The sequence below is a fragment of the Barbus barbus genome (assembly GCF_936440315.1).
Source record: "Barbus barbus genome assembly, chromosome: 3".
NCBI lineage: Eukaryota > Metazoa > Chordata > Actinopteri > Cypriniformes > Cyprinidae > Barbus > Barbus barbus.
Window position 1 is genome coordinate 3,979,624 of NC_136731.1, and position 13,250 is coordinate 3,992,873.

General features: G+C 38.1%; 1 protein-coding gene across 1 annotated transcript; it reads left to right on the forward strand.

The window, feature by feature from the left end:
• Window positions 1-421: 421 nt before the first annotated feature.
• Window positions 422-10,306, forward strand: LOC306854267 (interferon-induced very large GTPase 1-like). The gene is made up of 2 exons (XM_079392140.1): window positions 422-476; window positions 5,094-10,306. The coding sequence occupies exon 2, from the start codon at window positions 5,145-5,147 to the stop codon at window positions 9,837-9,839; it is 4,695 nt and encodes a 1,564-aa protein (XP_079248266.1). The 5' UTR covers window positions 422-476; window positions 5,094-5,144; the 3' UTR covers window positions 9,840-10,306.
• The last annotated feature ends 2,944 nt before the right edge of the window (window positions 10,307-13,250 follow it).

Here is a 13,250-nt window from a genome sequence, read left to right on the forward strand (position 1 = left end):
TCGTTGTGTTTCTTGTGGTGATGTCTTTTGAGCTGAGTGAGCTTTTGAGCTCTTCTGCTTTTAAGCTTTGTGGTATTTCTATCTTTATTATTATCTTAAAAATTGATGTTAGTTCATAGACTATATGATTATTTTAATTATACTAAATATTATAAATAAATATTATCAGCCTTGAAAGCCCATCTGACTGGATCAGATGGAACAGACACTGTGAGACATGAGGAAATACTGGTTTAAACAGCAGTATATGGCAGAAATACCTAAAGCAGAAGAGCTCAAAAGCTCACTCAGCTCAAAAGACATCACCACAAGAAACACAACGAAACACTTCCACTTTCTTACTGCCATGTCAGGTGATTCTATTGAACACAGAACATTTCCATTCCCCTATAAAATGATGCACATTTTGAAGAGAACTTTCATATGCAGCTCATGGCTGATTTGATGATACAGAGAGGGAATACTTCAATATTCAGGTATGACTACACAACTTCATAACTAAAAATATCAGTGTTGTAAGTGTTACATTATATTGTATTATTTGCCTACATAAACATATTTTGGGGACAGATTTGTCCTCTGAAGTAAGATAACAAAATCGTGTTTTGGGGACACCCTCATTTGTAAGAACAATATTAAGTAAACAAAATATGTTTTAAAGTCAGAACATGTAGAAAGTGTTCTGGGAGGGCTAGGGTTAGATTATATATATTTCTAAACAATAGATGCCTATGGTGCATATGTGTGTTTATACATATATATACACACACACACACACGTATTTGTCAGGACCAGTAACAAAATATCACAAATTTTAAGAGCATGACAAATTTGTGTGTTGTAAAGCCTGGTCGAGAGAGACCACACACAAAATAATTGCAGGACAGCACATTGCTAAGGAACTTCCCCCTCCAGCATCTGCAAGTCGTAAAAATCAATGAATGATCGACTCAGCATTTATTGGCTGGCTGATTTCCTGCCCTAAATCTCCTTTTGAGGAAAACGTCTGGATGTATTTAAGAACAGGACTTCATTGTTGCTCCTTATCATTTAAATGTAATTCAACCAGAACAGGACAAGGACCTCTGTATCTGGACATGGTCCAGGATGGCCGTTTAACACATAATTCAATAATGGAAGACTGTTTTACGAGAAGACGTCCAGCATTAAAGCTCTGCAGATCCACAACTTGACATTCTCATGACCTCGAAACACCCCCGTTCTTCTCCCGCATTCCACCAGACTATCTTCATATCTCACTGAGCTGGTGGAAGTAATCTTTAAAAGTAAAGATAGTAAGGTTCTCTGCTCGTGATCTGCCCCTGGTAGACCTTTTGAAATAGCAAACAGTGCTATACTTTAACTTTCTTCAAATCCCATTCCTGCATATGTGTGTTTTGTGTAGTATTGTAGCGTAGCTTAGCAAATAAACTTTTATTAATTTATAAAGAACTCCTTTGTCTTCTGTTGTGTAATATTCAAGTCAAACTTTGCCAAGAGTCGTGCTACCTGTGCTCAAAAATATATCTGGTTTAATGCTCGTGGGACGAGGCGTTAATAAAGTATAATTTATATGTTTTGGATTAATATCAATTAATCAATTCGATTCAATTTCCGAAAAGCTAAAATAAAATAAGAGTTAATTCTATTACAGTGTGTTCGAGCAAGAAATCAATGTGTTTTGAATATTTTTTTCACCTGAAGTCAAATCCAATGTGTTGAATTTAAAAAATGTCTACCAAGAATTAAATGATCACACCCTAAAAATCACCTGCGCTGTATTTTTCATGTCACATGAGAGCATACCATAATTACAGAAATTTTAAAAAGCATTCAAGCAGTCGTTTTTTCTTTTCTTTCTGGTTAATTGACATTCCTCTCCTTATATTCAATTGAATCTTAAAGTATACAATTTTAGTGGGGTTTTTTTTTTTCATTTATCTTACAGGGACCATTCACAACACAAGCTTTGTGCCAGAGTTGGCTATGAAGCTAATTTTGCATCTAACTACTAGCAATACCTAATTATTTTACTCGTTCTGAATGTAGGCTCAAAGATGCACTAGTCCTCAACATCTAAGGTACATGAAAGTAGAAAAATAAGAAACAGCTGATCTGAAAGCAATCAATTTTTTAAATAAAAATAAAACTGAACATTTAAAAATTACAAAATCACAAGACACAAAAGTCTCAGTTAAGCTCAAGTGCTCAAAAAGGGCATAAGTATCACCCTGTAGTCCAAGAATGATTTCCCACTGAAGCTAAGCAGGGCTGAGCCTGGCCAGGAACTTGATGGGAGACCATGTGGAAGACTAGGCTGCTATTCACAACTACCTGCTAATGCACCTACATTTGCTTATTTAGCCTTGTTGAAAAGCTTGGGTTGGGGTAAAACACCCCATGCAGAAGTCACATAGATTGAAATATATATTTTAATAAATATATTTTGATATATTTAAATATCTTAAATTCAAATAGAAGAAAATATAATTTATACAATATATGTAAATACATTTTGAAATATATATTAAAAATATATTTAACTATTTGATTTTGGCCACTTTGTAATATTTTTCACATACAATATCTCACAAAAGTGAGTATACCCCTCACATTTCGGCAATCTATTTAGTATATCTTTTCAAGGGACAATACTATAGAAATGAAACTTGGATATATTTTAGAGTAGTCAATGTGATTTACTGAAAATAACTCAACATACAGCCATTATTGTCAAAAAAGCTGGCAACAAAAATGAGTACTCAAAGATGTTTAGGAGCCAAAACAAACTCCCCCAGAAAGTTCGCTTTTCATTTGAAGTATATCGGGACCTTGGTCTCCGTACGGGATGTGAACCTGGTCTTCAGAAAACAGAAATCTAAGAAAGCTTCATGCCCAAACGGTGTTCTGAAAGATTAATTGCATTTGCGATAATATCGTGATATGAAAAAACGCAATTTTTCAACCGCAGAGGATGCATTTACGGTCTGTCACGTGACACGCGAGAGTCAAGAGGTGTTTGATCGATCGGTGTATGACATCAAAGTACGGCGAGAGAAAGCATAAGGAGACGCCCGCTCTCTTATAGCTCTCGCAGCGATCGGTTTAGCTACGCTGCATCAAGTCGAACACATCTAAGCAGTCTTCAGAGGAAGCATCAAGTTGGCACGCTATGTTGCCAAGTCCGCAGTTTGCGGTCTAACATATCATGCAGAATTTACGTGCTACATGTGTTTTCCTGTTCCTTTGGAATTCTTCAGCTTTTAAGAACATTTACATTTATTCATTTAGCTGACGCTTTTATCCAAAGATGTGAACCTGGTCTTCAGAAAACAGAAATCTAAGAAAGCTTCATGCCCAAACGGTGTTCTTACAATTGCTATATATATGTCAGAGCTCGCACGCCTCTGGAGCAACTAGGGGTTAAGTGTCTTGCTCAGGGACACATTGGTGTCTCACAGTGGATTCGAACCCGGGTCTCTCACACCAAAGGCATGTGTCTTATCCACTGCGCCATCAACACCCATGGTGTTCTGAAGACAAACTCATCATGTACATAGTACAAAAAAAAGTACATTTTTTTCATGTAACATTTCAAAAAGTGAAACTTTAATATATTTTAGATCAATTGCATGTAAAGTAAAACACTTCAAAAGTGTTTTTGTTTTAATTTTGATGATTAGAGGTTACAGCTAATGAAAGTCAAAAATCAGTATCTCAAAATATTGAAATATTTACATTTGAGTTTCAATAAATAACCATCCATACAGTATACATTTTGGGTATCTCTTGTTCTTTGAAACCACAATGATGGGGAAGACTGCTGACTTGGCAATGGTCCAGAAGACGATCATTGACACCCTCAACAAAGAGGGTAAGTCACAGAGGGTCATTACTGAAAGGTGTGGCTGTTTACAGAGTGCTGTATCAAAGCATATTAAATGCAAAGTTGACTGGAAGGAAGAATTTTGGTAGGAAAAGGTGCACAAGCAACAGGGATGACTGCAAGCTTGAGAATACTGTCAAGCAAAGCTGATTCAAACACTTGGGAGAGCTTCACAAGGAGTGGACTGAAGCTGGAGTCAGTGCATCAAGAGTCTCCACGCTCAGACGTCTTCAGGAAAAGGGCTACTAAGCCACTTCTGAACCAGAGACAACGTCAGAAGCGTCTTACCTGGGCTGTGGAGAAAAAGTACTGGACTGTTGCTCAGTGGTCCAAAGTCCTCTTTTCAGATAAAAGTAAATTTTGCTTTTCATTTGGAAATAAAGGTCTGGAGTCATAATCCAAACTGTCCAGTGTGAAGTTTCCACAGTCAGTGATGATTTGGGGTGCCGTGACGTCTGCTGGTGTTGGTCCACTGTGTTTTATCAAGTCCAAAGTCAATGCAGCCGTCCACCAGGAGATTTTAGAGCACTTTATGATTCCATCTGCTGACAAGTTTTATGGAAATTATGATTTCCTTTCCAGCAGGACTTTAGCACCTGCCCACAGTGCCAAACCATTTCCAAGTGGTTTGCGGACCATGATATTACTGTGCTTGATTGGCCAGCCAACATCCCTGACCTGAACCCCATATGGAATCTATGGGATATTTTCAAGAGAAAGATAAGAAACGCTCAATCCAACAATCCAGACGAGCTGAAGGCTCAATAGTACCTCAGCAGAGCCACAGGCTGATCGCTTCCATGCCACACCTCACTGATGCTGGATTTTGTGCTAAAGGAGCCCCGACCAAGTATTGAGTGCAGAAATGAACAGACTTTAAAGAACTGGAACTTTTCTGTTTTGCACATCCTTTTTTTGATTGATCTTAGGAAATATTCTAATATTTTTAGATACTGATTTTTGACTTTCATGAGTTGTAAGCTCTAATCATCAACAGTAAAACAAAATCTAATCATCAAACTTAAAACAAAAAAAAACTTTTGAAGTGTTTTACTTTACATGTAATGAATCTAAAATATATGAAAGTTTAACTTTTTGAAATAAACCTTTTCACCATATTCTAGAACATTGAGACAGTGATGTTTACCTAGTTGTTTAAAACCAAAATATATGATTTAAGTAAATTAAACATTTGTTTCCTTAACAGGGAAAAGGAAACAGCACCAGTCATTCACCTACGACAGGACAAGACTTAAAAATGAATGATCTATTCCTCAAACTCCATCTAGATGTCAGGCAGTTTAACAATATGAGAGCATCAAATGTTCTTCAGATAACTGCACATTCATTACAGTTCCATGATCCATGTGCTGAAGAGAAACTTGTTCAGACTTTCATACAAAAACTACTGATAATGGACTACAGAGCAAGAAGCATCCAAACTATAGAAACTAATGAACAGGATCACACACATCAAAGAGACAATGACTCATCTGAAGATGAGAGTGATATTTTTGATGATGTTGTTAAGAACATCACTTACTGTCATGAAGGCACAAGTCAATCTGAGCGAATTCACCCAATGGATGTTCAGATGGCTGTGTTTCATTGTGCTGATGGTTTCCTGAAGCAGCTGATGGTGACTAAACTATCCCAGTGTCAGTACGCTCTGCCTCTGCTTGTTCCTGATCCAATCACACAACAGATTGAGTTTCCTCTCTGGACATTCAGACAAATCAACAAGAGCTGGAAGATCAGAAACAAAAACAATGAAACCATCAGTCAAACCCAGCCAGTCTACAGAGCACAAACTCCAATGGTGTTTTTCTTCAGGTTTGGTTCTGTGTCTTCATCCAAGTCTCAGCTGATGAACAGTCTGATCAATGAGAAACACAACATGTTCTTCCACAGGAACTGCCCAGGCAGCAGCAGAACCAGAGTCCTGATGGATGGAGTGGTGGAGATCGCCTGGTACTGCCCTTCTGGGAAAAACACAGATAAATTCACTGATTGTGTTGCGTTCTGTAATCTACACGGTGATGCAGGAGACCATGAGAAACAGCTGCAGATCCTCACTGAGATGGCCTCAGTCAATGTTGTTCTTCTACCACGACTGGAGAGGAATGACAGACATGCAGCAAAAATACAAAACCTGTACAAAGACAGAAAGCCACTTATATGTCTTCTTACAGAGGATGCATCTGCTGTAACTCAAATGAAGAAAAGAAAATACAAAATTGGTCTGAAAGATAGAAATCAGTCAGATGTGTCTGAAGAACTCATAAGAGCCATAAATGATTGTCTCTTAGAATCATCTTCCACTTTCAGACTTGAAGATTTGACCAAACACTCAGACATCAGAGTAGATGAGGAAGATGATGATGACTGCAGGAGAGGAAGAGAAGCAGCACAGAAGATGATGAGTTTACTGGAAAAGAAAGATCTGACAAAAATCAAAGAATCATTTCTGCCTCATCAGGGGAAACTGTGGCATCAGTGGTGTCAGAAGAACAAAGAACTACATCGACCTCAAGGACATGAGACAGAAATGGAAATGAGCAGAAAACAAACAGAAATGAGAAAAATCCGTCAACAGCAGCATGAATCTGACATTAGTGAGTTTATGAAGTTCTTCATTGAAGAAATTAACTTAAATGCTGCATACAAGATATTTTTCTTTAAATGGCTCAGAATCCTTATTGATGAATTTACATCAGCTGATCTTTCTGCTCTGCATCAAAAGTATGATGAAAAGTGGTCAACAGTTTTAAAACTGAAAGGACACTTTCTTAATATTTTCCATCGTAAGGTTGAACTTGAACTTGAGAGAATATCTAAGGATCTTCAAGCTGCAAACTTTGGTTTGGAGCACATCATGAGGGAGATCGCTCAGATCTATGAATCATGTTCATTGGTGAAGAAGAACAAGAAAGACCTGCAGATTCACTTCTCTTCTCTCCCGAGTCTCGCAGCAGAGATGATGATCTCTGGATTTCCTCTGGAGCTGATGGATGGAGACGCTGCTCATGTTCCTGTGATCTGGATCTCTGCTGTTCTAGATCAACTCATCCAGAAACTGGGAGACCAGAGAGTCTTTGTGCTGTCAGTTTTAGGGCTTCAGAGCTCTGGGAAATCCACCATGCTGAACGCCATGTTTGGACTCCAGTTTGCCGTCAGTGCTGGCCGGTGCACCAGAGGAGCTTTCATGCAGCTGGTCAGAGTCTCAGACGAGATGAAAACACAACTGAACTTTGACTATATTCTGGTTGTTGATACTGAGGGTCTTCGTGCTCCAGAACTGATTGGAAGATCAACAAGACATCATGACAATGAATTGGCCACATTTGTTGTTGGACTTGCAAATCTAACGCTGATCAACATCTTTGGAGAAAACACGGCTGAGATGCAAGACATTCTTCAGATTGTTGTTCAGGCCTTCCTGAGGATGAAGAGGGTCAGACTGAATCACAGCTGTGTGTTTGTGCATCAGAACGTGTCAGACATCACAGCTGGAGAGAAAAACATGGAGGGAAGGAGACGACTGCAGGAGACACTGGATAAAATGACAAAACTTGCTGCTGAAGATGAAGTCTATGATGCAGAATGTTTCAGTGATGTCATTAGTTTCGATGTTCATAATGATGTGAAGTATTTTGCTCATCTCTGGGAGGGCAGCCCCCCCATGGCACCACCAAACCCAAACTACTGTGAAAACATTCAAGAACTAAAAGAAACTATTGTATATCGTATCTCAAAATCACATGGAATGATGCTAATAAACTTAAAAGACCGTATTAAAGATCTCTGGGAGGCTTTACTGAATGAACGATTCGTCTTCAGCTTCAGAAATTCTCTGGAGATTTCAGTCTACAGGAATCTGGAGACCAAATACAGCAAGTGGACCTGGAGTCTTCGCAAAGCCATGCTGGAAACTGAGAACAAACTACACAACAAAATAGAAAATGAAATAATTCATGATGTTGAGGAAACTGATCTTCTAAGAGAACTGAAGAAGACAAGTGAAGAAGTGGAGAAATCAATGTCAGAGTTCTTTGAGAAAGACCCAGATAAAGACATTCTGAAGCAGTGGAAAACATCATTTGAACTGAAAATCCAAGAGCTTCAGGAAAACATTGTGAGAGAAACAAAGCAGAAATTAAATGAGATTCTTCAGCAGCGAGATGCAAAGAAAAAGATTGATGCTCAGAGGAAACAACATGAAAAAACTCTCTATGAAAAGAGCAAAGAACTCGCCTTTAAAGTCAAAGACAAAGCAAATGATGCAGAAACAATGAAGAAAGAGTTTGATTTGTTTTGGGAACAGAGTGTGAAGGTCATCATCAGGGACATTCCTACAATCAAAGACATTGACATAATGAGAGATGTGAGAAAGGTTCTCAGTGAAATCTACGAAAGTGCTCATCCAGACTGCTGGAGGGAGGGCAAGGATATTTTAACTGTTCAGAGTTATTCAGATTATGTAAAATATAAGAAATACAGTGGATTTTTTAAAAACACCATACGAACAGCTAAAGAGTTCTTAGGCTTTAGTCCTCTGTCTAAAGAGGATGAAGCCCAAATAAAATCATTTGTCAGTGATGTCTTTCAGAAGACAGAGACAAAAATTCAGTCATTTAACATGTTAAAGATGGGCTACAACTTAAGCTGCATTCATATACTCATAAATTACATCAAGCAGAGAGTAACAAAACATGAGGGAGGACAAGTGCAATATGTGTTTAAGAATGAATTCTTCATGGATTTGGTTTATTTCATTTGTAAGAGAGCAAACAATACGATTACTGACCAACACAGACTGTTCAGAGAAGCCAATGATCCTGTGCTCTATTTGGAGAAGAAGAGAAAAGAGTACTGTAGTATTTTCCAGAAATACTGTCATGGAGCCGCATCAGCTGCTATTTTTGGTGAGATCATCTGTCAGAAACTGAAAGAGCCCATCGAGCAGAGCGTCTACAAGAAGACTGCCAGAGATTTAGCAGATGAAATGAGATCAAACTGTTCATCACTGAATGGAAACAGATCAAATCTGGAGAAACACATCCTGAAGAAACTGGCAGAAGAGGAGGATTTTGGCAAATTCATGAACTACATTAAAACTCCCAGAGATCACTTCGAGAGTTTCATCAGAGATGAAGTCAGCCGGTACATCACTGATCAGTTCAGTGTCAGTGTTTTACCCAAGATGGAGGAGAACACTAAACTCCTGCAGCAGAAGATCATGAAAGCAGCTCATCAATCCACTGAACATGTTCAAGTGAACAGTGGAGATGCTGGTTTGTGGTGGAAGAGTTTCACACAACAGCTTTCAGATGAGCTGATCTTCTTTGAAAAAGACCTCAGTGGAGTCAATCATGATGATGTTGATGATTTTAGACTCTTAGAAGGTGTGATAAGACAAGAACTTGCTCCTATTTTGTCTGATATCAGCAGTAGATTCAACACAGATATATTTACAGTAAATCTGGCCTATAAAGACAGACCAGATGAGCTTCTGATTGATCACTTCTGTCAGTGCTGTTGGGTTCAGTGTCCGTTCTGCAACACTGTCTGCACCAACACCACAAAAAATCATCAAGGAGATCACAGTGCTCCTCTCCACAGAGTGAGAGGAATGAATGGCACATCTTGCATTTCAACAAAGAATCTCTGTGCTGATATTTGCACAAATTTAGTGGCAAGTCATCAGGATTTTAATACATCAGGTAGAAGGTTCCCTTGGAGAGATTACAGAAGAGCAGGTGGAGTTCATGCAGAATGGAGCATCACTCCTGATCTCTCAGAACTGCCCTACTGGAAGTGGTTTGTGTGCAGATTCCAGAAAGGTCTGGAAAAATACTACAATAAAACATTTCAGAAGAATGGTAAAATTCCTGATGAATGGAGAAAATACTCAAAACAAGAAGCAATTGCGAGTTTGGATCAGTACATCTAATGGATGAATAAAGACAAAGAATAAACATAAAGGGCAGAAAAAGACTTAGACTTTTACCTCTGGTATTTTCCTCAGATCACAGTAAGAAATTTGTTTCCCATTACACGTCAGTGAGACTCGGATTCAGGGGCATAGCCATCATTTCAGAAGTGAGTAGGACAGAAATGTCAAGTGTAAAATAATTTGTTTATAACCTTTCTATAATTGACAGGTTTTAATTTTTTCTCATGTCATTTAATTAATCTTTTAATTTGAATTACACTTCTGAACAATAGCCAGTAATTTGTATTCTGCAATGTTTTCCTATATTTTCCATATGACAATTTTATGATTGTTCTGTGTACTACAAACACTTTTGCATCATAATAAATTTTATACAACATAAAAATAGTTTAATAATAGCTAAGTAAAATAATATTTTTGTGACAGAAAATATATATTTCTTATTGTAATAAAGGCAATAAATGTCAATTAGCACAGTTTTATTCAGTTTATTGTTAAAATACATCAAAATGGCTTAAAAGCACATACAGTATACCATTATATTTTGGCTGTCTTCATGTTTCATCAGTCAAAACGCTTCTGCTTTATATTCACCATTAGCTAGATGCTTTTGTCAGTTTACGATATTCGAGTTCCTTGCAGAATTTATCCAAGCTTTCTTTGTGCAGGTCAGTTGAGTGGTGTTCGTCTATCTGATAATCGATAGCATTATCTTCAGGAGCTTTGAGGTTGCAAGGAGCATAATCGCATTGTAAAGTCTTCTTGAGACATGTTGGAAATGTGGTGTGAGAAGGGTCGACTTACTGTTCTTTATAATGGCTGTAGTAAATGGGTGGGGACAGCAATGCCCCTGAACTACTGCAGAGGCACCTCTCGAGGTGAAACAGCTGTGTTTTAACTTTGTTGTATCTGCCACGCATGTCATACGACCTGAACATTTTGCTTATGATCGAAAAAAGGGCACTTAGCAAATGCAGATCGCACCACTTGAACAAAAATTGAAGGGTGTACAGATCGCGATTTTCATGCTCTAGGATCCCCTATGTATCGTGGAGCAATTTTGTCTTGTCTTTGCAGGCAAATATGAAATATGTACACGTAGTCATCTGAATTCTTTTGAGAGTGGTCTCTGTACCGGGTATTCGGTATGACCCTGAACCACTCCGCTATGTACAAAAAGGCTCTTCTCTACCAACAATCTTTCCAGATACGATTGAAAAATAATTCCCAGTCTTTATCAGGAAATACCAGGCTGTGATCTTGACCCTGTACGAATTCATTGGTTTCGTCAGATGTGTAGAGTGTAACGACTCGAGACGATTTATGAAATATGTACCTGAATACACACTGATCAGGAAAAATTAATCTCTCATACAGTCTGTATTTTTGTTGAGAAACTTTGTCAAATAAAAATTGCTTTGTACACTTTTCTCGTTATTCCATACAACAAAGTTAAAACACAGCTGTTTCAACTCGAAAGGTGCCCCTGCAGCAGTTCAGGCGCGTTACCGTCCCCGCCCATTTACTACAGGCATTATAAAGAACGGTAAGTCGACCCTTCCCACACCACATTTCCAACGTGTCTCAAGAAGACTGTTTACAATGCGATTATATTCCTTGCAACCTCAAAGCTCCTGATGATAATGCTATTGATTATATTGGATAAATTCTGCAAGGAGCTCGGATATCGTAACCTGAGCTTCGTAAAGGATCTGTGCACTACCTCCGTCCACTCAGGGTTCGATACAACATATGGCTGCTTTAGCGGCATTGGTTTCAAAATCTTAAAAGCCTCGATCATGCTGCTGCTGCAACACATCATCGACAACAAACTGAGGGAAGAGTGCAAGGGATCTGCAACGGACCATATGAGTCAGCTGCAACATTCCTGTCTGTTTGAACCTGCCGCATTCTATGCCAACTGCGCTGAGCTGCGCTGCAAACTGTTCAAACCCAATCTTCAGACCATTATCGACTTCACTCTACGCCGCTGCAGTTTAACCCTTAAATGCATACCTTGGGTCTTTAGCGACCCAGTACATCATTCTCTACCCTCCTTAATTTTTTCAAGTTAGACATCAACTTTCTTAGTATTCCTCAATCTATTCATTATAAACAATATGAAAAATATATATATATATATATATATATTAAAATATAAAAGAATGACCGTTTTCTGATTAATTTTTTGTAAAAAAGTGTATAGGGTCGCTAGAGACCCGAGGTATGTAAATGTGTAAGTATTTTTTTCCACGCAACTATATTTACATGACTCACTATGTGCAATGCACCTTTATTCCTCGAGGTGGCACTGTTTGATACACAATGATGACTTGGTGTTTCACTCATTCCCTCAGGCATAAAACAAACGAATATCATCAGCAAAAATTTAATTGGTTTGAATGGCTGTACTGCAGACCATTACTATACGCAATGAAATATAAATGTTACTGCCATTTGATGCTGGATATGGTAAATAAGCTGCCAGTGATCAAAATATTGAATATGAAGTCATTGAAAATGATTGTTTTGAGAATATGTTTGAGATCGTGAATATGAGGCAGATGCTGAATGTACTGTGGAAGTGTGCTCTGACGATGATAGCGATGATAAAATCATCTGCTCAAATTAAACCTTTTTAAGTTTCAAAAGGTAACAAAATATGCTTTATTTTATTCTTCTGTAATTGTTCTTAAAATATCAAGAGAGTTTTTTGCTATTGCAGCAGTTACAATACAATACAATACAATACACTTTATTGTCCCCAATGGGGAAATTTGTCTTGGACCCTGGAGCCCGCATACACATTCACTGATCAACATTACATTTCATGATTACATTAAAAACCACATTCCAAACTGCAGTAAGAACCATAACCAGCAAGGGTTACATAAATTACATATTTAAAAGTCTAATTGACATAGGTACAAAGGACTTCTTAAAACGAATATATCTGCACATAGGCAGCCTATATCGTCTGCCAGAAGGCAACAACTCATACTCAGGGTATAAACTATGTGAAGGATCAGATAATATCTTAGTGACCTCCTGAAGGACAGACTGCTCATAAGATGATTCCAAAGTTTGATATTCCCTTTTTCCTATTATTCCCATTGCCGTCTTTACCAGACTTGCCATTTTGGCTTTAGATTTAACTGTTATGTTTCCAAACCAAACAGTGTAACCGTAATGCAGTACACTTCCAATTACAGCCTGGTAAAATAGATACATTACTTTCTGCTGAACCCCATAAACTCTCAGTCTTCGTAGAAAATGTAACCTCTGCTGTACACGGGAACAGATACTATCTACATGGGGTCCCCAGGTAAGTGAATTATCCATATAAACACCCAGGTATTTATAGGAGCACACTTGTTTAATGGATTCCTCATGAATAAATAAGGGTGA